The 26,977-nt window shown below is 37.0% G+C and overlaps 1 protein-coding gene and 1 long non-coding RNA gene across 3 annotated transcripts in view; one reads left to right on the top strand and one right to left on the bottom strand.

Moving 5' to 3' along the window:
* LOC127953044 (NACHT, LRR and PYD domains-containing protein 3-like) overlaps positions 1–26,977 on the top strand; it is a 120,548-nt gene that overhangs the window by 76,927 nt on the left and 16,644 nt on the right. The window contains exon 15 of the mRNA XM_052551939.1: positions 11,086–11,259. Coding sequence (XP_052407899.1) covers positions 11,086–11,259 — 174 coding nt within the window. The remainder of the gene's footprint in view (positions 1–11,085; positions 11,260–26,977) is intronic.
* Positions 13,169–14,899, bottom strand: LOC127952747 (uncharacterized). Of its 2 annotated transcripts, none has more exons than XR_008153044.1 (3): positions 14,136–14,899; positions 13,826–13,900; positions 13,169–13,644 (listed from the first exon to the last, which is right to left on the bottom strand). It is a non-coding gene; the product is annotated as an uncharacterized LOC127952747 (long non-coding RNA). The 2 variants fall into 2 exon arrangements; XR_008153043.1 differs by having other exon boundaries at positions 13,169–13,393.

Here is a 26,977-nt window from a genome sequence, read left to right as displayed (position 1 = left end):
GGTATGGCTTATCTAAATGAGATGTAAATGAGCCCCATTGTCACTCGCAGCAGTGAGAACTGCACAATCTTTAAAGGCTATGTTCTAATTTTTGAGTTTTTTTGAGTGCCTACCTTCAAATGGCCACAACTTCTCCAAATATTATCAGATTTCCATGTGTTACACATCGTTGGAAAGCTTGGAGACTACACTTTCAGAATCTGTGAATAACTCAACATGCCCCAGAACCGACTTGTGTCCCTACTTTCCGTGATTGGTCATATATGAGAGTTAGCCAACTCTCTTGCAAGCTCCACCAGGAAGTCCACCCGTCTTTCCTGCCTTCCGGTGCATGATTGATACAGCACATGTGCATTCAGTGCTGCCATGTCAATCATGTTATAGGACACGGCAACTGGCCAGCGCCGTGTCCCTGTGTGGAGAGTGTACTCCCGCACCATCTGGTCCATCACATCCACGTCGCACTTTGTGGTGTTGTAAAGGGTGACAGTGTTTGGCTTCCTTTTGGTGGTATTATCAGTCTGAATCACGCTGTGCATGCTGCTAAGAATGTAGACGGTCTTCTTCCGTTTGGGCGCATACGCCGTCAGCGTAGCAGCAGTGGATGAAAACACCTAATAAATAAGATAAATTGTTATTTTCGTAGCACTTTTACACACAATGACACAATGACACACTTGGCGGTGTTGATTCTAAAAATTAGAAACACATAAACATAGAACCACAAAAGACCTGCAACATATCATGGTGAATTAATTGCGATCTGTGTGTCTAGCGGATTGAGGGATTTCCCGGCGAATCTTGTTGACTGTGCCGAGGATGGTGGTTTTCCGGCTAAGAAGTTAATGCGCAAGTGACAACGATGTGAAGAAATTGTCCGTGGTAACATTTCTGCCCTTGTCTAGGAATGGTTCCATCAGCCTCATCACTACATTTTCAGACAGTCTCTCTCCACTGGGACGACTTGGGTCCCCAAACTTGTCAGGTTTAGTTGCAATATACTGCAGGAAACAGCAGCGAGTCTTTGACGGGAAAATTTGTTCATCAACGGTGAAATGTAGACCAGGGTTGTAGGACGTGATGCAATTGGTGACAAATGATACCCACACACTGGAAATTGCAGCAAACTTATCAGTCTTTGCTCAATCACTCCGGGTGGACCTGTCATCAAAGCGTAGGTGTCGCATGATGTCTTGGAAGCGGTTTCGCGGCATTGTTCCAATGATATGTGGGTTTCCCAGGTTTGCTGACCAGCAGTCACGTAGTGATGGAACCTTGGTAAGCCCCAGCAAGATGACAATTGCAATAAATGCCATTAGTTCTTATCCAAATTTAATTGGAAAAAATTATTGGTCATCCAAATTGTACATTTTTAACACACTCTGTTAGCTTAGATAATTTAGAAGTTTCATCTGGGGACTTCCAGTTATGGCGGTGGCGTGACAAGTCGCAGTTTTCCACCCACGTGCATTAGGCTAGATTTAATCCTTCTGAACCCACTTAAGATACTTAATTTAAGTTGGTGGAATAGCTAAAGCGATTACTAAAACAATGCCGTCGAAGAAAAAGATCAAAAATAAAGAGAGATTGAAAGCGCAATCACAAATTATGCCATCTGAACCTGAAAGCCCGAGCGAGCACGAAGAGATTGAGGATGAAGGGGGTGAGGCCTCAAACGAGAATCCTAGTAATGCAGAGATGATGAAGGCCTTTAAAGCAATGGAAAGACAAGTAAGCGGCAAGGTGGACGAAATTTTTTAGGCGGTCGTGGATGTCAAAGGGAGATTGACAGAGGCGGAGGAGCGAATTTCAGGGACGGAGGACGAAATCATTCAACTGAAGGTCAGAAATGATTCGCTGGAAAAACAGATGAAATCAATGGCTGATAAGGTAATTGACTTGGAAAACAGAAGTAGGAGGAATAATCTTAGGTTGGTTGGCTTGCCGGAGAAAGAAGAGGAATCGGATGCGTGTGCTTCTCTGGAAAAGTTTCTACCAGAGACTTTGGAGTTGGGAGAAAGCGTTACGCCATTGATAATAGAGAGAGCCCATCGATTACCCAGCTCAGGTCAAAAATACGCACAAGATGGTAAAGTGCAGCCAAGGACTGTCATAATGAAGTTCCTCAATTTCAAACAGAAGGAGCATGTTCTAAAGGCTGCAAAGAGTAAGGGAGCAATTGCATACAAAGGTCGGCAGAGCTTCACAGGCAACAAAGAAAGTACGATGTTATCCGTCAAAAATTGCGTGACAAAGGAATCAACGAACACAGAGTAATCTTTCCTGCTTGATTGCTTCTTACACATGAAGAACGTACTGTGATTTTGAACAGTCCAGAAGAAGTGGAGAAATTTATGCAGCAGGTCGAGGACAAGTGAACTGAGGTATTGAGTCCAGAAGAAATGGATAAAGAGATGCAACAAATTGAGAACAAGTAAACAGAGGTATTAATGCGAGGTACTGAGGACTAAATGTAAAATTGTAGTTTATTATCTTTGTCTGCAGGTTGTATATTCTTCCAAAGTAGATATTTTATTTTGTTTTAATAAGGGTAACAGGATAAGTATTTGATGTTTAAGTTAATTCATTTAAGGTTCAGAAGAGGGCGCTTTTGACATAATATTTGAAAAAAAGAAATGACACTAAGTGAAAGTTTGACTCTATTTTAAGCTAATAGTTTGAAGATATTAGGTTAATATAATGTGTATAGTTGGAAAGATGTTACTTGGAAATATAAGACTGACAGACGTTCAGCGTATTTCTTGTTTTTTTCTTTGAGATAATAGTATTTTATTGGACAAGTCATCGCTTGGTTAATATGGGGGTATAAAAATGGATAAGAAGGTTGAAACTGTAACGATGGATAGAAGGGTTGGTGTTCATTTTTTTGTGAACAACAGAACAAATAGGAGAAGACCATTTAAGAAGTCGAGTGTGGGGAGAATGGGGTTACTGATACAGATGGTATCAGTGAAGCATGGAAAATGCTGGGGTAAGTTCATATTTTATGTTATTAGTTTTGTTTTAGTTATTTTAGGTTTGGCCTCTTATATTTTGGCAAATATATGGTTCAAGGTAATGAGGATGGTTAAAACAAAAAATGGCTCAGATAGGAGGGATTAAGCTTCTATCATGGAATTGCAGGGGGCTGGGGAATCTAAAAAAGATTACACAGGTAATGACTAGAATTAAGCAGATACAGGCAAATGTGGTATTCTTGCAAGAGTCACACATGACTAAGGAGGAAGTGATCAAAATTGAAAGAAGGTGGCAAGGACAGGTATTCTCAGCATGTTTTACTACACAAGCTAGAGGGGTAATTACATTAATACATAAAGCTGTGCCATTTCAAGTACGTACTGTAATTAAGGACCCAGCTGGCAGATTTGTGATTATTCAGGGAAGATTGGTAACAGAGATAATACATTTAGTAAATATCTATGGCCCTAATAAGGATGACTCTAAATTTTATAGCAACATATTTCTGATGGTGGCTTCATTACCAGGTCATGTTATAATGGCGGGGGATATGAATTGTACACTTGATCCAGGAAAAGATAGATCTACGGGAATTGATACCACACATGTGAATTCTAGAAAACAGATTCTACATTTTATAGGAGAGCTTAAACTAGTGGATATATGGAGGCATCTTAACCCAAAACAGACTGCATATCCATGCTAACACACCAAACTTACTCTAGAATAGATTACTTTCTTATGTCAGCCCAATTGCTTTCAAAATGTATAGATTGTCAATACCTTAGTATTGTCATTTCTGATCATGCACCAGTGTCTTTGTCGTATGTCGATTCAAAATTAGTTAAAGATACCCCTAAATGGCGATTCCAGCAAAGTTGGCTTAAAGATGCGTCCTTTGTAGAGTTCTTGGGCAATCAAATTGACAATTACTTTGAAACAAATCAATTGGAAACTTCAGCAGGAATTCGGTGGGAGGCATTTAAATGTTTTATTCGGGGACAAATTATTAGTTTTTGTAGTTTTAAAAGTAAAAAATCTCGACAGGAGTTACAAGATTTGGAAAAAGAGATTAAAGAGCTGGAAAATGAAGTATATCATAGTGATTCGATATGTGCAGATAAACATAAACAGCTATTAATGCTTCGATCTAAATATAATACACTTTCTGCAAATAAAACTCTAGCTAAGTTATTAAAGCTGAAACAAACATTTTATGATCAAGGCGAAAAGACAGGTAAAGTGTTGGCGTGGCAAATAAAAAAAAAAGCAAATGGAGAGGGCTATAGATTCGATTGAAGAGTCAGATGGTAATATCATTGTTGACACACAAGAAATTAATAATTCATTTAGATCATATTATATGAAACTGTATAATTCTGAATGTATTTCGGGTTCAGAAATACAAAAAACTTTTTTGGATAATTTGGAGTTACCTCGTATACCAGAAGAACATAAAGATGAAATAGGAAAAGACATTAGTTTACAAGAGGTGGTAGAGGCAATCGATCTGATGAAAGCGGGTAAGGCGGCGGGACCTGATGGTCTCCCCATAGATATATATAAAAAATTTAAAGATAAATTAGTAAGACCTATGTTAGACATGCTAGTAGAAGCCTTTGCGGAGAATAAACTTCCTATGTCTTTGAATGAAGCTTTAATTATTTTATTGCCTAAACCAGGAAAACCTAACAATAAATGTGAAAATTTTTGACCTATAAGTTTACTCAACTCAGACGCTAAAATCCTGAGTAAAATATTGGCAAGGAGATTAGAAACTGTAGCATCTTACGTCATAGGGATGGATCAGAATGGTTTTATGATAAATAGGCAAGGATGTCATAATGTAAAAAGAGTGCTAAATATTCTGCATCAACAAAAGGGGGAAAAAGATACTGCATTAATAGCATTAGATGCAGAAAAGGCTTTCGACAGGGTGGAATGGGATTTTCTGTTTGATGTTTTAATTCGGTTTGGATTTGGAGAAAAATACTGCAAATGGGTTAAATTGTTATACCAGAATCCTTCGACAGAGGTCTTAACTAATAATTTTATATCAAAATCATTTAATATTTCTAGGGGATGTAGACAGGGATCGCCGCTTTCCCCTCTTCTTTTTCTGATGGCTATTGAACCCTTGGCAATTGCCATCAGAAGAGAAAGTGATATAAAAGGTATAGAAATGTTTGGCAGTGAACATAAAATAGCGCTATTTGCCGACGACGTTATATTATTTTTAAAGAAATTAGACTCAACCATTCCGGCTTTACTTCAAATTATAGAGACATTTGGGAAAATCTCAGGGTATCGGATCAATAATTCAAAATCTTCAGTTTTGTTGCTGAATGAAGAAGAAAGGAAAAGTCCTATCAGTAATGTTTAATAATGTGGAAAGTTTCACATATTTGGGAATTAAAATTACTCCAAAACTGGAAGACATAGTAACAAAAAATTATAATTCAATTTTTGAGAATACAGTGAAGTTGGTTGAAAGATGGGCTTCTTTACCGTTGTCTTTAATAGGAAGAATTAATATTTTAAAAATGAATATATTACCTAAATTTTTGTACCTATTTCAGAATATTCCGATTACACCTCCTAGTAATCTGTTTTCTAAACTTAAAAAGTTAACTATTAAATTCATATGGAACAATAGAAGATCCAGAATTAGATTATCTCATTTATATTTGCCATTTGATAGGGGTGGGCTTCAATGCCCTAATTTTAAATGGTATTATACTGCTGCCCAGTTAAGATCTATTATGTTTTTCTTCTCAACATCTAATGAACAACCTGTATGGGTAGAAATGGAAAAAAAACTCTGTTCCGAATAAAATACCCTTGGAATCATATTTATATGATTCGGATCGTAAAATTTTACAGAAAATGAAGGGTAAGGTTACGAATCCAATGGTTTTAAATATGGTAAGGGTATGGTATGAGACACAGAGATATTTGAATATCTCCTATAAAAGTGAGATATCTCGCTACTGTCCAATATGGGGAAATCCTAAATTTAGTCCTGGAAAAGTAGATGTAGGTTTTAAGACATGGGCAGAAAAAGGTATTGAAAGTTTAAAAGATTTATATAAGGAAGACAATCTTATGTCATTTCAAGAATTGAGTAATACATTTGATATTTTTTAGGTACTTACAGACAAGAAGTTTCATTTTATCATTTCAAAAAAGTACTGGAAATATACCACCATTATCAGTTTTGGAAAGAGTAGTCACCAAAGATTGTTATGATAAAGGTCGGATTTCACTTCTGTATAATATGTTGGTAGAGGGCTCCCCGGAGTCTTCTAGCTCTCGTTTAGGAGCATGGAGTAAGGATCTTAACGAGGAGATCACACCAGATGAATGGAGTGAGATTTGTCAAGATGCTCAAGTACAAACAGTCAATACAAGATTAAAGTAGTTACAATATAATTGGCTTATGCGAGTATACATAACTCCAGTATTATCAAACAAATTTAATGAAAATATACCAGATACATGTCCCAAGTGTAATGTTTGTAAAGGCACCTATTTCCATTGTATATGGGAATGTGAAGAAATATAAAAATTCTTGAAAGAAGTGCATAATATGATTGGTAAAATAATAAATGTGAGTCTTCCTTTTGAACCAAGGATTTTTCTAATGCATTTGTATCCTAAGCTTAAGTCTAAGGAATGCATCTTTATTTCTATGTGTATCTTACAAGCTAAACGCCTCATTGCATTACAATGAAAAAATCTAGAACCACCCAGCATAAAAAGGTGGCTCAGGGAGATGGTACTGAATATGTCAATGGAGAAAATAACATATATTATTAAAGGAAAGGGTAAGACTTTTGAAGATGTTTGGAATCCCTTTAGATCCTTCATAGAGAAGGAAGATAGTGACATGTTTAAGGAGACAATTGAAGATATGTGAGAGTAAAGGATGTATTTGTATTAGGAGGCCTTAATAGTTTGTATGTGTTTTAAATATATATATATATATTTTTTTTTTTTAATTATTATTATTATTATTATTATTATTATTATTATTTTATGTAATTTTTTTTGTGTTTTAATTCATTAGTCTTATGGATGTGAGTTCTGTACAAATTGAGATATGCTAAGCTGTAACGATGCGAAGACATCATTATGTGTTTATACTGCATTTTGTATTTTTGTTACTGGTGTGTGTGTAATATATGTTGTTAAAAAGTTAATAATAAAAAAGAAAGAATTCATCTGGTCTTGTTGAGATATATAGCTGATTATCATCAGTATAACAGTGGAAGCTAATTCCGTATTTTCTAATTATATTACCAAGGGGCAACATGTATATTGAAAATAGAAGGGGACCTAGGATGGATCCTTGCGGCAATCCATATTTTACTGGTGATAAATGAGATGACTCCCCATTTAAGTAAACAAAATGGTAGCAATCGGACAGGCAGGATCTAAACCATCTTAGAGCCTCCTAAATCACTAACCTTTAAAGTCACGATTCTATAATTTAAATAATTCTATAAAATTCAAATTTACTCAGGCCGTTGGCATTTTTTCATGACGTTTTATTATTTATTTATTTATTTTTGAATAATTGTAGCCTACATAAATAGGTGATGCAAAACAAATATTTGGATCGTCCCTTATTTTTTCCCTTATTTTCTTATAGAATTAACACATATTACTAATTCATAAAGAAATAATTTAAGCAGTTAAAACCTATTTTTAAACTTGAATTTAAATACTATTAAACTAACTTTAAAATCTCAAGGAGTTTATGAATTAAAAAGGATAAAATGTCACAGTGCATGTTAAATAGCCTAAATGAACTTGTGTTAACAATATAATTAGAACTAACAATATAATTAGATTTTTTTAAATGAATAACTCCTGTATAAAATGGGACAGCAACCTTTGTATCAAACATTTTTAAATCGTCCGAAGCTGAGCATCGCTCAGTCATATGAGTATGAGTCACGTATAAGTTGCATCTTAACGGATTAATCACCTATTTCCATTTGCTGCATGTTTTTTTTTTTTTATTTTTTATTATTATATAATTCATGTATAAATTGCATTTTATTACATTTAGAAATAATAACTGCTGGCCTAATAATGTTATAATGTACCAAAAGGATATATTTAGTTCCCTTTACTTTACAACAAATCCTTTAAATGTACCAAATTTATCAGAACAAAACAAGAATTAAAAATGTATAATTCTAATGGATAAATATAATCGCAGTATATAATAATATAGGCTAAGCTATAAACAAAAAAAATAATAATAATCTAAAGCTAAGCATAAGGTTGGGCTTTCTCATTCTCTCACTCGGAGAAATCCGTTTCCATATTCGTGATGTTGCCCATTTTAAGCTTAACTATTATTCATGAGGTAAAATAGGCTTTGTAGTTCACGCGTGTTTCAGTATCAATGGAAAAAAATCATAATGAACAATATGTGGAGTAAGTTGACTGCTGCTAATGCTGAATGTCTGGTGAACGACTGCTGTTTCCAGTGAATATGTGACCAATCATGGAAAGTAGGGACACAAGTCGGTTCTGGGGCATTTTGAGTTATTCACAGATTCTGAAAGTGTAGTCTCCAAGCTTTCCAACGATGTGTAACACATGGAAATCTGATAATATTTGGAGAAGTTGTGGCCATTTGAAGGTAGGCACTCAAAAAAGCTCAAAAAGCAGGAAATAGCCTCTGAAGATTTGCAGTTCTCACTGCTGCGAGTGACAATGGGGCTCTGTGGCGAGTGGGGCGGGGCCGAGAGGCGTGGGAACGTGGAGTGAGGCCAGGTGTAGTGATTGAAGATAAGCTGCACCTGCGCCCCACCGCCAGTATCGAGTCCCACGTAGGAGATGGAAGGATATAAAACTGGAGCGACGACCGTGAAGGACGAGAGAGGACCAGGCCTGGGACATTATTTTATGTGTTTACTTTTTATTTATGCGCACCAGTCGTCCGTGAGGGGCTGGTGCGCTGTTTTGTATTTATTTTATGATTATTAAAATGTCTTTTGATTGTGCGCCGGTTCCCGCCTCCTCCTTCCGGATGATTAGGGAGTTCGTATCGTTACAGGCTCATTTGCATCTCATTTAGATATGCCATACCAACTGCATAGCAACGACAGACACAACGGGAAAAATCGGACCGCATACTATTAATAATAAAGGAGAATGTGCATTGTAAAAAATTGACTTTTATAAAAATGATTTAGAGGCTGAAATATGTGAGTTTTATCTTTTTATAAAAAATCTTTAATCTTTCAAATGTGGCCATCATTTTTAATGTTATTATTTTAATGTTTATGTAAACAAAAAGTACATATTGATGCTAATTTTATTTGTTATTTGCTGGTTTTCTACATAAAACTTGGTGAATTGATTTCATTGTGTAGCATTAGGACTTTTTTTAACAGGATTCTGTGATAACCGATGAGCTAGCTAATAACAATAGGTAGATATAGGAAGGTCTAAACATGGACTAAACATGAGATAACGTGTACGTATTCTTAGAATGAACACAAAATGAAAAACTTTGATGTTTATGGAAACTCACCCCATAAGAAACGATATAGCCTCTGATATCTTACGGTCCAACTCGTCTGACGCCAGTCCAATACATTCTTCCTCATCATCATCTTCGCTCAGTTGTAGATTAGGGATATTACAGTCTTATTATGCCGCTTTCATCGTCGATCAGATCGTCTTCAGAATCAGTGAACGCTTGTTTATAAGCATCCGGCTTATCGAAGAAGTACTTCGAAACATTTTCAGTGTAACGGCCACGGTCCAGCTCGTCTGCGTTCATCTTTGCGACGTACGTCTTCATTGAATTTTGATATCAGCTAGAGCCGGCCAGAGCGCTGCATACTAAGTAGCCACGCTTCCCTCGGAGGGCGGGGACAATAACAAAAGAAACAAAAGCCGGCTTATCCAGTATGGAAATACAGACAGACAATGAAACGCCCCTACTGCGTGCTAAATTCTCCGACAAACAAGCTGATTTCAACCTCAAAATTTACGCTTTTAAATATACCAATACTGCTATCTCAAACACGGAGAGGCTTCTTTGTGATATCAACTAACAGATTCTGCAAAAAAATGAAAATCACCAATTTTGAAAAAAACTTTTTCTTTCTCATTTTGCTCGAAAGTTGTGCTGCCGACTTGTGTCACTGGTTTCCGTGACAGGTCACATATGTGCACGCGAGACACCAGCGCGATCAAACAAGTTGAAATAGAAAATACTCAATTTTTGCTCACACATAAGGCATAATTCAAAAATGCAAAGTGTTAGTAGTTTGAAAAAATCAAGATTAATAACAAGAGTTAATAATAATTATTGCTAAATGCTGGACCGTTCTCATTTCCCTCTGCATATAGAACCTGAAGATTTTTTTTTAAACCAAGAATGAACCGAAATGAAAATGAAAACATTTAGCTTTTTATGTATATATATATATATATATATATATATATATATATATATATAGGCCTTATATTTATTTACTGTTTAATAACAATAGCATGCATAATATGATCCTCTGTGTAAAGGTCTTCTTTTAATTTTTGATCAGTAGACTGAAGCCTAAGACTACCCTACATTTTGAAATTAACTCACTGTAAATGTTTTAATATTTTTTAAAGATGTTACAATGTAATAACATGATGTTATTGTTGTTTTACTTCCTCCTTTTATATAATTTTACAATTACATTCATTTCGCAATCCAAAATTAGTTTCGTCAATGATCTTAACACGCGACTGAATTACAGTTAACGCCGCAGGTATGCGCGGCAGTAATGCCCATTTAGCTTGTCCACCTACTGTATGTGCAAACATACTTGGCAATAAAGTTCCTTCTGACTTCTGAATCCTGTTGTCTAGTAACTCGTTTTCTCAATTCCTAGTTATTTTCCTTTCTTGCACCCTTACAAAAATTAAGGTTCTGAGAAGGGTTTTCATAGTGAATCTATAGAAGAACGTTTTGCATTCCTTAAAAGAACATTGAAAGGTTCTTAAAATAACCACTTTTTTACTTAATGTGAACATAAAAAAAATCTTAACATAAATCTGATTAATTGTTCTTTTTCTTTCTTCCTTCAGCCTGTCTAAATGCAGTATTACAGAGAAACAGTGTCTCATCCTGACTCCGGCTCTGAAATCAAACCCATCACACCTGAAGGAACTGGACCTCAGTGGGAATCAACTAGGGCAGTTTGGATTGAAAAACCTCATTGATCTATTGATGAACAAACAATGCAAGATGGAGAAACTACGGTTAGTAATACTATAGTGTACAGCAGTTACGGTGTGATTTAATTTTACGATTAAGTTAATTATTTAAAGACAACAGGGCCCAATTACATAATTTATAGCAGAGCTTCTTCAGGCACTTTCCCATTTGCAGAAAGATTCAAAAGTACTATGACATATTGGACTGATGGTTCCATAAATAGTTTTATATACTGAAATCTGACCAACCCTTGCTGCAAAATGAGTCAAAATTGAAAAAAAGTCAAACTCTCATGAGTGATGAACAGATTTTGCTGACTGAGCGACATGGTTTCTACAACACTAATGGTATTTCAAATCTAAAAGGGGTTATGATATGCATGTCTCTAGAGGTTAGATTAGATTAGATTAGATTCAACTTAATTGTCACTGCACATATAAGGTACAAGGCAACGGAATGTAGTTAGCATCTAACCAGAAGTGCAATAAGCAGCAAGTACAGAATATACAAGGTCTACAATATGTACAATAGCTATACAGATAAGTATTATGGACATAATTTACAGATTTTAAATACTGTTAGCATGATATACAGATAGGTGTACTATGAACATACTATACAGATGGATTATTTAAAAGTGTATGTACACTATAGGCAGGACTATGAACATATGAACATAATTTACACTATAGCAATTGACAGTAAAGTGCATAGGAAATATTTCAGTGTGCAAATGGATTATTCAGTGTTCCTGGATGAACAGACAGTAGTGCAAGTAATAACAAGTTTACTGTTTTTTGCTTGTTGTAAATAAATAAATTATTCAGTCTTATGTGGTGTTGAAGAGGGGGAGGAATCTGTGTGTGTGGTGTGGGGTCTATGGGGGTTGTCAGAGGCCAAAGTACAGCAAGGAGACAGCTTAAGGGAAAAAGCTGTTTTTGAATCTGCTGGCCCTTGTCCGGAGGCTCCTGAAGCACCTTACGGAGAGCAGGAGGTTAAGCAGTCTGTAGTTAGGGTGAGAGGAGTCCTTGAGAATGCTGCGAGCTCGTCGTAGACAGCGTTTCCTCTGGATGTCCTCAAGAGCAGGAAGTGGTGTCCCTGTGATGCGTTGGGCAGTTTTCACCACCCTCTGCAGTGCCTTGTGGTCAGCAACTGAGCAGTTCCCATACCAGACTGTGATGCAACTGGTTAGGATGCTCTCAATCGCACACCGGTAGAAGTTCACCAGGATGGATGAAGACAGCTGGTTCTTCTTCAGTGTCCTGAGGAAGAAAAGGTGCTGGTGAGCCTTCTTGACCAGGCTGGAGGTTTTTGTGGCCCAGGACAGGTCCTCTGAGATGGTGGTTCCCAGAAACTTGAAGCTGGAGAGACGTTCAACAACCATCCCATTAATGTGGATGGGGTCATGCGTGCTTCCTTTCATCTTCCTAAAGTCCACAATGAGCTCCTTAGTCTTATTGGTGTTAAGGAGCAGGTTATTGTCAGCGCACCATGTGGCCAGGTGCTGTACCTCTTCCCTGTATGCAGTCTCATCGTTGTCTGTGATGAGGCCAATCACTGTGGTGTCATCTGTAAACTTAATGATGGAGTTGGATCCATGCACAGGCTTGCAGTTTTGGGTGTAAAGGGAGTAAACCCATACGGTAAGAAAATATATTTTTAAATATATTTTCAAATATATTTGAAAATATACAAAAAATGGCCAAAAAATATATTTCCTAAAATATATTTCAGGATATATTTACATAAATATATTTTATACAAATACATTTTTGGCCATTTTTTTTATGTTTTAACATATATTTCAAAATATATTAAAAAATATAAAAAAATGGCAAAAAAATATATTTCAGAATATATTTACATAAATATATTTTCTACTAATACATTTTTGGCCATATATATATATATTGCCCTGCATATATTTCAATCCAAGAAAATACATTCACAATGTAACATTTGAATAAAATCTTTATTTTCTGTCTAAAATGTGTACATATAACACCCCTGAATAAAAATCAAGTAAGGAACATGCTATAAATTAAAAAACAGCAACAAAAAAACAATAACAAAATTAGCTCCTTTTTTTTTCAAGCAGTCTCAGTTCCCCCAGCTTGGAATTCACTGCAATACCCAAAGCTCCTCTGGACACATTGGGAAACCTCTTCTTGACTGCCACTGTAAGAGACAAAAAAAATTACTGATATATTTTAGGGTTAGTTCATGCACCCAAAAATGAAAATTCTGTCATTACTCATGCTCATGTTGTTCTAACCCTGTTAAGACTCTCGTTCATCTTCTAAACATAACTGAAGATATTTTGATAACATTTGAGATTTCTGTCCCTCCATTGCCGCATATTTTGCCACTGCCTATGTTAATGACGGCCAGGTGTCCACTGGCGCAGAGCCAGCGTTTTCAATTAAATTCTATGGAGAAAGCAGTGAAGCGGCATAGATGACACCACTAAATCAACCATGTTGTTACTGTCATGTGACTTACCAATGTCCGAAATTCATTCATATAGAACGTACTTTTTTAACGGTTGTAAAGTAAATTCAAATACAAATCTACTCAAACATTTCACACACACTGCAAGTCTTGATTTACCAAATATGGCTCCCATGGTTTCCTTGTCAAGGGCATGTCTTCTCTCTGCACTACCATCAGTTTTACTCTTTCCCCCTACAAAAGACAATACATGATACACAAACATTTGAATAGGGTACAGAGGGCATGCACAATTGTCTTCTGACCAGTTATTGATTTCCAAAGATTTTTGTTCACCTCAACATTGAAAGTAAAGAAAAATAACTGGGTTTGAAAGATATTTGTATGGGTATGTTAGATGTAGAATTAGCCTTTTTTAGACTACTCAGATTAATATCTAAGAATTTGACTTGGCCTTGAAACTGTTAACCTTTCAAATTGCTGTGGATCAGAACTTCTAGTGGGAAGGCGGCCATTAAAAGAACACGCACCATTGAAGTGGCTGTTTGGGCCTGCAGGGCAGAAGTCCATTGATGCTTGAGGATTTTTATGCCCGTGCCATGTGCTACCTCAACCTGTGGTTGTGATCACATAAAAAGAGATTTATAATATACATTATTTTCAAATCAAATCTTTAAAACTTGTTTAAGTTTTTATTTAGCCATTTCACCCATTGCAGAAATGCATAAAAAATCTGTATGTACAGACCTAAATCCTCAGCAAAAAGTACTTACATAATTAGCATCATTGGAACACAAAAAAAAAAAAAAATTAAACAAAATGAAAGTCAACAATGTTATTACAGACAGACTGTTGCTGGTAAACTCTTAAGGAAAGGAGGAAGAGCTTACCTACAAACCTTTACATACTTTATTAAAGGAACACTCAACCGTTTTTTCATATTTAAACTCTGTTATTCCCTTAACTAAGACGAGTTGATACGCACCTCTCTCGTCTCAATCGCTCTGGCGCATGGAGACACTTTGATAGCACTTAACTTGGCCCAGTTCATTCATTAGGGACCAGACAGAGATGAAGTTAGACGCAACCAAACACCTCCACGTATCTCTATTTAAATACAGTTACACAAGTTACACGACCAAGTATGGTGACAAAAAATAAAACGTGGCGCTTTTCTAAGCGGGTAAAAAGGATAACTATAATGTATGGCCGAATAGCACTGGGAGCACTTCGACTCGGTGGAGTAAAAAGTCACGTTGGTTCTGATGACAGAAGTGAGAGGGGGAGAAGATTTTCAGGAGTGATGATATTACTTGCGCTGAGTCGAAATGCTCCCAGTGCTATTCCGCCATACATTATAGTTGTCCTTTTTATCCACTTAGAAAAGCCCCACGTTTTAATTTTGTGTCACCATACTTGGTCAAAAAACGGTGGAGTGTTCCTTTAAGAATTAACAAAGCAATGACTCGTAACTACACCATGTATTTTGGCGAGGCAAAAACAAAATACTTACTTTAGCAGACAGAGAAGCATTGGATGCAGCCTTCGGCATCTGTAAAGCAGAATACTCATTAAAAACAATACACAACACTGAGCCTCATAAAATATTTTTTAGATCTTTTTTAGAAGTATCAAATATCACAATGTTGCACAACTATCAAAACATTACTCCTTGTAAGACTTGTGACTCATATTTTGATGGAGGTATATACGGGACGGGTATATAGATATGTATGGATATATATATATATATTTGGTGTACGCAAGTGTTACAAAGTTTACATGTTCTGAAAAAGACAGAAAAAACTTAATTGTAAGTTTCCAGTAGTTCCAGTAGGACTCCAGTAGTTTAATAAATGTCTTCTGAAGCAATCTAGTGGATTTTGGGTGAGAACAGACCTAAGCATTCCTCCAAAATACACCTCTACTATAAATCTTGACACAAGCAATCAACTTCATGATCATGATTAATTCAATTACTCCATCTAGTGCTCTGTGCATGTGTTAAAGGGGTAGTTCACCCAAACATGAAATTTCTGTCAGTAATTACTCACCCTCATGTCGTTCCAAACCCGTTAGACTTTCGCTCTTCGATCATCTTCTGAACACAAATTAAGATATTTTTGATGAAATTCGAGAGCTTTCTGACCCCTCCATAGACATCATACATCATCATAACTACTTTCAAGGCCAAATACATTGTTAAAATAGTCCATGTGACTCCACTGGTTTAACCTTAATGTTATGAAGCGACGAGAATACTTTTTGTGCATAAAAAAATAACAGCTTCAGAGACTGATACGGAAGAGAATAAATTGTAAGAACTGAATAAAGACTCCTTTTTTTTTTTTTTTGAACAAAATTTATGCTCAAACCACTGGAGTCACATGGAATATTTTAACATTGTCTTTACTACTTGTCTGGGCCTTGAAAAGTGGTAATGATTTTTCTATCTATGTGGGGTCAGAAATCTCTAAGATTTCATCTAAAATATCTTAATTTGTGTTCCGAAGAAGAACTTAGGTCTTACGGGTTTGGAACAACATGAGGGTGAGAAATTAATGACAGAAATTAAATTTTTGGCTGAACTATCCCTTTAAACACTATGTTAATGACTATATATGCATATAGTCACCATATCTCCATCAGAACATATGCTGAGGAAAAAAGTCACACAAACATGAGTAAACACAAAGGTGAGTAAATTATGAGATATATCAATTTTAGGTGAACTATTGTTTATCTAGCACAGTCATGTTCAAATCACTAGGATGCTATTAATAATGTTCCTGACTTGACAAGTATATTTGAATGTAAAAAATAAAATAAAGACAATAGTTAAAATGCATAACTTACATCAAGGACATCTGCATTTGATTCCACAGGCTAAAAATGAATATGGTAAATGGATATGTTAGCAATAGTACTGGACAATATAATATTGTTTACAATATAAGTTTATCTACTGATCTAAAGTTGTAACTGTGGCTCTTGTAGCAGGATAATTATACCACAAAATTTTTCAACTTGTTCTGTTGTAATTTCTTTACAATTATTTTAATTAATTTCTTGGTTTATTATAAATGTAAAAAAAATCTATTAGAAAAGTCATTATTTCAATAGTTGTGCTTAATATGTGACATAATAGCATGTGGCATAGACATTACATAAAAAGCAGCTAATACTTACTTTAGGAGCAGGTGAGAGGGGAACATGAGATGGAGTCTTTGACATCATGAACATCTGCAACAGATTCCACAAGCTATTGTAAACTGCTCCAACAACAACAATAACGATAATGACAAACTAATTATTTAATTAGATTTAAATCTTAAGTCAGGGGCATCTGCATTTGATTTCATGGGCTGAAATAAGTAGGCAGAAATATTACTACAGAGCAAGCAAAAAACTCCAAAGGTCTTAAAAAGTTTTAAAAGGCAAGGAAATGTGGAGCATTGTAAAATAAATTAAGGCATAACTGTTACATTATGTAAACAATTATTCTAACCTCCTGGAGTAAGTGCTCTGTAGCCAGAAGGAGAGGTGGGATTTCTGTGAACGTAAAATTAAACACACACATATATATATATATATATATATATATATATATATATATATATATATATATATATATATATATATATATATATAGTACAGATTACTATCAAGTATTTAATTTTAAATATATATAGTAATATTACAGTACTTACTTTTAAGTATTTCATTTTTCAGCCTCTCCTTTTCTTTATTTAGATTCATGTTCTCTACTCTCAGCTGATTTATCACACGCTGTAGATGTTCAATTTTTCTTCCATTCCACAACTTTAGATCATTTGGTAGGTCTGTGAGCTGTCCCTTAAACACACATCATTGACTGTAAACAAGTACATTTATATGTATTCATAAATATGTTATATATAACATATATAAATATATTCACATATGGGAAACACTAACCTTCTTCTTAGCTGCTGGTTCCTCTCTCACATCTGCGACCTCTAGGAGTGTCATTGAAGGTTTACTCTTTCTCTTAAGAGTGTCTGGCTTGGGTAGCTGTTCTTCAAGCTCCTTAAGTTTCATTTGTAACGTTCTCTCCCTTTCTGAAGAGATAGAATAATGCTGATCAAGTCACAACACGGCCCTGATGATTTTAATTATATATATATATATATATATATATATATATATATATATATATATAATATTATTATTATTATTATTATTATTATTATTATTATTATTATTATATTATTATTATTTTTTATGAATATTTTACTGACGTCTTGTTATAAGAGTATCCAGAATAATAAAGGATGACATAAGAGTATATTAAAGACATCGTTAAAATAGTCCAAGTGAATAACTTACAGTGTAACGTTAGTCACTTGGACTATATTAACGATGACTTTTATAACTATTCTGGGCCAGCAAGTTTCAATCCCTTATGGAGGAGTGAGACAGCTCTCAGATTTAATCAAAAATATCTTAATTTGTGTTCCGAAGATGAACAAAAGTCTTACGGGTCTTGTCAAAGCTCTATGAATGCAACAATAACGTTACGTTTATTTTAAAAACTGGGGACATTATACTCATGGAATGGAAGTTCCCCAAAACGGGAAGTAAGTTACCTGCTATAAATCAAAACTTAGTATGCTCGTCAGGAATAAGGTGGATAGGATAATAAAAATAGGTAACGTTACCTGCTATCTTGATGATGGAGGCCTCAAAAACCGGCCACCCGCCTTTCGGCTCTTTGACGCCTTGGTGACAAAGTAAACGTCATTTTCTTCTAGACCCGCTGAGTATTCATCCTCATCAAATCCTCTAATATGTGCAGTTGGAAGAATTGAGAATTTTTCATCCTCCACCCACTTAATTAGCGCGAACATAATCGACTTGTTTCTTCCCGTCTCCTCGGTGCAGTCACATAATTCGCGCCTCAGGCAACGGTTTTTTTTTTTTTCTTAATGACGTCATCATACTTCTTTTTTTAATTAACTAAATTGTTGACATTTTATAATGTATTTGCACTTACATTAAAACATTTTAGGATTCTCTTAAATATTTTTTTACCTTTAAATTAAATTTTAAATAATGGATACTTTTGCTCTCCATCCACATTCTACTGTAAGGTTGAAAATGTATTTTCTTGACCCTGAAATACATTTTTAAATATATTTTGGTAAATGAAAGTTGAAATTAAATATATTTTCGATTTCAAAAATATATTTTATTGAACTTCATAGTTACAACATATATTTAGCATATATTTAAAATATATTTTGGCCAAAATAAATGTATTTTTTTACCGTATGGGAAGGAATGGGCTCAGCACACAGCCCTGTGGTACGCCAGTGTTAAGTGTGATTGTGGTGGAGTGGGTGTGGCCTGACTGAACATGCTGAGGCCTGTTGGTCAAAAAGTCCATAATCCAGTTGCAGAGGGAGGTGTTAATGTCCAGGTCTCCAAGTTTTGTGGTCAGCTTGGAGGGAATGACAGTGTTAAATGCTGAACTTAAGTCAGGCAGTCTTTGAGGTGTGCGAGGACGAGTCACTCGAAGCACTTCATAATAATGGGTATGCGTGCTACGGGGCGATAGTCATTCAGGCACATTGGGGAGGAGTGTTTCGGTACTGGCACAATTGATTTGGAATTAAAACATGTTGGCACAGTTGCTTGGGTGAGGGACAGGTTGAAAATGTCTGTGAAGACCCCTGCAAGCTGCGCTACACATGCCCTAAGCACACGTCCAGGAATGCCATCTGGGCCAGCAGCCTTGCGTGCATTGATCCGGCTCAATGCAGTGAGGTGAGATTGAGTGGTTGGTGGTCTGCGGAGTGTGTAATTTTGGTGGCCTTCTCCTTGCTGTCGCTGTTGAAGCGAGCATAAAATGAAGAAGATGTCCATGACCGTTGGTGTGGAGTTGCTTGACTTGTACTCAGTGATTATCTTGATGCCCTGCCACATGCATCGGGGTCAGAGTTGGAAAAGTGTTCCTCTACCTTCAGCTTGTAGCAGTACTTGGCCTTTTTGATGCCCCTTTTCAGGTTAGCCCTGGATTTATTGTAGGCCTGAGCGTCATCTGACCTGAAGGCAGTGTTGCAGGCTTTCAGCAGAAGTCGCACCTCCTTGTTCATCCATGGCTTTTGATTAGGGTATGTTGTTATCAGTTTTTCTGTTGTAACACTGTCAATGTTGGCGTCGATGTGATCCAGTACAGAGGAGGTGTACATATCAATGTCCGTGTGAAAGCCACAGGCAGCCTGAGAAGCAAACATACTCCGGTCAGTGTGTTGAAACCTGTCCTGAAGTAAAGGGTCTGCTCCAGTTGGCCACACTTTGATGGTCCTCACTGATGGCTTCACACGGTTGATGAGGGGTGAATACTTAGGGGTGAGAAACAAAGAAAGATGATCAGACTGTCCGAGGCAGATGGCATAAGTTCATAGATGAAGTAACTTGGGAGTGCAGGGGGGTTTCTCCTAAAGTCCACGATCATCTTCACTGTTTTAAGCGTGTTCAGCTCCAGGTTGTTAAGACTGCACTAAACAGCCAGCTGCTCAACCTCTTGTCTGTAAGCAGACTCGTCACCGTTCTGGATGAGGCTGATGACTGTAGTGTCATCTGCAAACTTCAGGAGCTTGACAGAGGGGTTTTTAGAGGTGCAGTCGTTGGTGTACAGGGAGAAGAGCAGAGGGGAGAGAACAGATCCCTGAGGGGCACCAGTGTTGGTGGAGCAGCTGTTTGACCTTAATTTCCCCAGTCTCCCCAGTCTCACTAACTGTTGCCTATCTGTCAGAAAGCTGGTGATCCACTGACAGATAGAGCTAGGAACAGAGAGCTGGGTCAGTTTGGTCTGGAGGGTTGTTGGGATGTTGGGATGATGGTGTTGAAAGCCAACCTAAATTCCATAAACAGGATCCTCACATAAGTCCCTGTTTTGTCCAGATGTTGCAGGATGAAGTGCAGTCCCATGTTTACTGCATCATCCACATACCTTTTTGCTCGTTACGCAAACTGCAGGGGGTCCAGTAAGTGTCACGTGATGTCCTTCAGATAAGCAAGAACCAGTTTTTCAAACGACTTCATGACGACAGACGTTAGAGCCACAGGTCTGTAGTCGTTAAGTGCTGTTATCTTGGGTTTCTTTGGAATGGGGATTATGGTGGAGCGTTTGAAGCAGGAAGGCACTTCACACAACTCCAGGGATCTGTTGAAGATCTGTGAAAAGATGGGGGCCAGCTGGTCAGCACAGATTTTCAGACAGGCTGGTGTAACGCCATCTGGGCCTGGTGCTTTTCTTCTTTTGTTCTTTTGCAGGAGGTGTTACGGATGTGTAGAGAGATGTTCAGAATGGGTGTTGGGGGTTTCAAATCTACAAAAAAACGCATTTAGGTTGTTAGCAAGTCGTTGATTAGCCTTAGTGCAGGGGGATGGTGTCTTGTAGTTTGTGATGGCTCTCAGTCCTCTCCACACTGAAGTTGAGTCGTGGTAGGAATGCATATATCCTCACAAAAAACTAATATAGGATGTTACAGTCTCTGTGAGATCGTCCAGATCGGTGGCAGCAGCTTCAAAAACACTCCAATCAGTGAGTTCAAATCAAGATTGTAAATCCTGCTCTGTTTCGCTGGTCCATCTCTTCACAGTCTTTACTACAGGTTTAACAGATTTTAGTTTCTGCCTGTAGGTCGGTATAAGATGAACCAGACAGTGATCAGAACGTCCCAAAGCTGCTCCCAGAACAGAGTGATATGCATCCTTTATTGTGGTGTAACCGTAATCCAATATATTACTGTTTCTGGTGGGACATGTAACATGCTGTATGTGGATGAGATTGGCTTTATTTAAGTCCCCAAGAATGATTAAAACAGAGCCTGGGTGTTGTTGTTCTGTCTCTGTTATCTGATCAGCGAGTTTCTGTAAAGCTGAGCTCAAGTGCGCTTGCGGAGGAATGTAGACACTCACCAGAATGAACGAGTGAAACTCCTGCTTTGAATAGAACGGCTTGCAGTTGACAAACTGCATTTATAGATCAGGACAGCACACATCCTTTAACACAGTTACATCCACCGTTCATTAATGTAAAAGCAATGTCCCGCCACCACACGATTTCCCCATTGATTCTGCCTCACGATCCGCTCTAAACAGCTGAAAGCCCGGCAGATGGAGCGCGCTGTCCGTTATTGCGTCATCCAGCCAGGTTTCCATGAAACAAAGAGCAGCAGAGTGTGAGAAATCCTTATTTGTCCGAGAAAGCAGAAGGAGTTCGTCCGTTTTGTTGGGTAGAGAGCGGAGATTTGCCAGATGGATGCTAGGCAATGGCGTTCAAAATCTGCGCTTCCTGATTCTGACGCACGCTCCCGCTCGCTTCCCCCATATGCGCGTCCTGAAGCGTTTGATCAGCGCCGCTGCTCCTCCGATAACAACGTTCAGTAAAACGTCTGAATAAATGAAATCCGGAAAAACATCTTGTGGTGTGTTCTGCCGAATGTTCAGCAGTTCATCCCTAGTGAAACTGATCGTGTTTGTTAAACAAAAACAGGAAAAACGAGCAAAAACAGTACAAACACTGGAGAGCCAAGCACTTGAAGCAGCCATGTGCCGTGCCATCGAGTAATGATGAGCGAAAGCAAGGAGACGGCCACCAAAATTAGACACTCAGCTTTGGAGGTGAGTTTCAAAATTACACATTCAGGAGGTGAATACAAACTCACTACCACAGATGTCCACACTGCATTGAGCCAGATCAACACACGCAAGGCTGCTGGCCCTGATGGCATTCCTGGATGTGCAGGGGTCTTCACAGACATTTTCAACCTGCCCCTCACCCAAGCAACTGTGCCAAAAAGTCCACATCCATTGTGCCAGTACTGAAACACTCCTCCCCAATGTGCCTGAATGACTATCGCCCCGTAGCACTCACACCCATCATTATGAAGTGCTTCGAGACTGGCTCCCACCCACACTGGACCCACACCAATTTGCCTACCGCAGAAATAGGAGCACAGAGGATGCAGTATGCACTGTGCTGCACTCTGCACTAACACATCTGGACAATAAAAACACGTATGTTAGAGTGTTGTTTGTTGACTTCAGTTCAGCATATAACACCGTCATTCCCTCCAAGCTGACCACAAACTTGGAGACAGACAACGATGAGACTGCATACAGGGAAGAGGTACAGCACCTGGCCACATGGTGCGCTGACAATAACCTGCTCCTTAACACCAATAAGACTAAGGAGCTCATTGTGGACTTTAGGAAGATGAAAGGAAGCACGCATGACCCTATCCACATTAACGCGACGTCCTGGACCACAAACACCTCCAGCCTGGTCAAGAAGGCTCACCAGGGCATCTTCTTCCTCAGGACACCAAAGAAGAACCAGCTGTCTTCAGCAATCCTGGTGAACCTTTACCGGTGTGTGATCGAGAGCATCCTCACCAGTTGCATCACAGTCTGATATGGAAACTGCTCAGTGGCTGACCGCAAAGCACTGCAGAGGGTGGTAAAAACTGCCCAATGCATCACAGGGACACCACTTCCTGCTCTTGAGGACATCCAGAGGAAACGCTGTCATCGATGAGCTCGCAACATTCTCAAGGACTCCTCTCACCCTGACCATGGACTGTTTAACCTTCTGCCCTCCGGGAGGCGCTTCAGGAACAGCTTTTCCCCCAAAGCTGTCTCCTTGTTGAACTTTGCCCTCTGACACCCCCCATACCCCCCACACCACACACACAGATTCCTCCCCCTCCTCAACACCACATATGACTGAATTATTTATTTATTTACAACAAGCAAAAAACAGTAAACTTGTTATTACTTGCACTACTGTCTGTTCATCCAGGAACACTGAATAATCCATTTGCACACTGAAATATTTTCTATGCACTTTACTGTCCATTACAATAGTGTAAATTATGTTCATATGTTCATAGTCCTGCCTATAGTGTACATATACTTTTACATAATCTGTATAGTATGTTCATAGTACACCTATCTGTATATCATGCTAATAGTATTTAAAATCTGTAAATTATGTCCATAATACTTATCTGTATAGTTATTGTACATATTGTAGACCTTGTATATTCTGTACTTACTGCTTATTGCACTTCTGGTTAGATGCTAACTGCATTTCATTGCCTTGTACCTTACATGTGCAGTGACAATAAAGTTGAATCTAATCTAATTTTATCTAATCTAAACAATTATAGATTATATAAAATTATAATTATATTTATTTCACTAATTCCATTCAAAAAGTGAAACTTATATTAAATTATATTCATTCATTACACACAGACTGATATATTTCAAATGTTTGTTTCTTTTAATGTTGATGATTATAAGTGAAATCCCAAAATCAGTATGTCAGAAAATTAGAATATAACTTAAGACCAATACAAAGAAAAGGATTTTTAGGAATCCTAGCCAACTGAAAAGTATGAACATGAAAAGTATGAGCATGTACAGCACTCAAGACTAGTTGGGGGCTCCTTTTGTCTGAATGACTGCAGCAATGCGGCGTGGCATGGAGTCGATCAGTCTGTGGCACTGCTCAGGTGTTATGAGAGACCAGGTGTCTCTGATAGTGGCCTTCAGATCTTCTGCATTCTTAGGTCTGGCATATCGCATCTTCCTCTTCACAATACCCCATAGATTTTCTATAGGATTAAGGTCAGGCGAGTTTGCTGGCCAATTAAGAACAGGGATACCATGGTCCTTAAACCAGGCACTGTGTGCAGGTGCCAAGTCCTGTTGGAAAATGAAATTTACATCTCCATAAAGTTGGTCAGCAGCAGGAAGCATGAAGTGCTCTAAAACTTCCTGGTATCTTAACATTTATTTACACATACATATATTCATATGCACTTAAGATTAGCATGCATGTGAACTGGTCCCCAAAGAAGCTATCTAAAGCTTATAATATGGGGCCATGACAAGCCAGGGAAAAAAAAATTAAATTAACAAAAATGTGTGGCCTACATATAATACATTTCATACATCACATTCATACAACAAAAGGAAGGAGATCCCATTTAACAGATACAATTTTGTTTAACAGTTTACCTTGAGTTTGAAAAATTTATACTGACATACATGTAGAGTGAGAAATAGTACGTACATCAGGAAGATGTATACAAGTTTAGTAATTGTTTCTTGAGGTTTTGTTTAAAAGAAGAAATAAAGCTTGAGTTTTTCAAATTTTTGGTCGGAACAGACAAACATATTTTGATAGCTTTTTGACAAGATATTCAATATGGTGTTTAAAGTTTAGGTGATCATCTATAAAGACACCCAAGAATTTAGTCGTCTTCACTCTTTTTAGTTCCTCTTCCCTTATTTTGATCTTGAAATTTGAATCCTCGAAATTAAGTTGTTTTTTATTTGAACAGAATATTATGTAGTTGGTTTTACTAACGTTTATGGATAGTTTACTTACTTTGAACCAGTTATCCACATTCTGAAGCTCTTTGTTGAGTAGTTGTTGAAGTTCAAATTCATTTTTGTGTGATAGGAACAAGTTAGTGTCATCTGCAAAGATAACTTTGTGGAGAGTCTTTGAGGAATTTTCCAGGTCATTAATGTAAATAATAAAGAGGAGAGGACCTAATATGGATCCTTGTGGAACACCATATTTAATGTATTTGTTTTCTGATGTGTGTTCGTGGATAGTTACATATTTTTGCCTCAGGTGTAAGTAGCTCTTGAACCAATTCAGTGGTTTGCCTCTAATTCCATAATGGTGCAGTTTGTACAGTAGTATGGTGAAGTCAATGGTATCAAAGGCCTTTGAAAGGTCTAAGAATACACCGATACCATATTCCCCCTTTTCAATTGCATCATTGATCTTTTCAGTAAGATCAAGGATTGCCATACAGGTGGTGTGTTTTTTTCTAAAGCCATACTGGGATGGGTTGAGTATGTTCAGTGTATTAAGATAATTAATAAGTCTATTAAAAACCACTCTTTCCAATATTTTGTTGGTAAGATGGATATGGGACGATAATTTGTTATGTCATTTTTATCACCAGATTTGAAAATCGGAATTATTTTAGCAATTTTTGTCATTTTGGGAACAGTTCCTGTAAGCAGTGAGAGATTAATACAGTGTGTAAGTGGTTCAATCATTTCAAGACATGATTTACTTTTTAAGATTTTACTGCTAATTTCATCTTCTCCAGCAGAATTTGAGCTCTTCAGAGCCATTATGATATTATGCAGTTCAGTGGCGTCTATAGGCTTTAGGAAGAAGGAATTTGGATAGTTGCCTGACATATATTGTTTGTAAGAGACACTGTGTGGTTGAGTTATGTTTTTTGAGAGATAAGCCCCTATTGATACAAAGTAATTATTAAAATCATTTGCAAGATCAGTTTTATTAATTGTGTCTGGGAGCACAGTGTCTTTATGGCCCCTATTCAAAACATTATTAAGCACTTTCCATGATTTCTTGGAGTCTACCTGCGAGGTTTTGATAAGTTCAGAATGGTGACTATATTTACTTTTCCTGATTATATATACCAGTTTATTCTTATAAACATTGTATTTAGATTTATTCTCTATATTTGGTTTTTTAACATATGTTTGGTAGAGTTTATTTTTTTGTTTGATGGAGTTAAAGATTGCCCTTGTTAGCCAGGGTTTGTACTCTGCCCTACTATGTGTGACCGTTTTTATAGGAATGGAGCAGCGAATAGAATCTGTTATTTCATTTACCAGGGAATCATATGCAGTGTCAGGATCGCAGCAGCAATAAACAGTGTTCCATGCTTTATCCTGCAGACTTGCCTTAAGTTGATGCAATGTTTTATCATTTACTACTTTAATTTTTACCGGTTGACATAAAGGTAAACATTTGTAATCAAGATTAAAGTATAATATTATTGGATAATGATCAGTTATATCAGAAAGTAAAGCTCCTGATTCAAGCTTAACATTTCGTATATTTGTGACAATATTGTCTATAACAGTTGTAGAAGTATTTGTGACTCTAGTAAATATATTTATATTTGGAAAGAAAGAGGAGGAGTGTAGTGTGTTAATGAAGTCATTTTTGACTGCATCGTCCTTGGAGACATCAATATTAAAGTCTCCAAGGAGGATGCAGTCTTTATTTAATTATTTATGTATAGTAAAATTTCTTCAAGTTTGTTATTAAAGATGTTTAAATCAGAATCTGGGGGGCGGTAAATTATGCCCAAAATAATGCTTTTACCTTTGTCATTTTTTATCTCAATAAAAAGAGAGTCTGTATGATTGTCATTAACAGCAAGATCGCAAACATCGGCATGCATGTTC

This window comes from Carassius gibelio, chromosome B3, assembly GCF_023724105.1.
Source record: "Carassius gibelio isolate Cgi1373 ecotype wild population from Czech Republic chromosome B3, carGib1.2-hapl.c, whole genome shotgun sequence".
Lineage (NCBI taxonomy): Eukaryota > Metazoa > Chordata > Actinopteri > Cypriniformes > Cyprinidae > Carassius > Carassius gibelio.
Note: the sequence above shows the minus strand (reverse complement) of the source record. Positions and strands in the feature narration are given on the sequence as shown.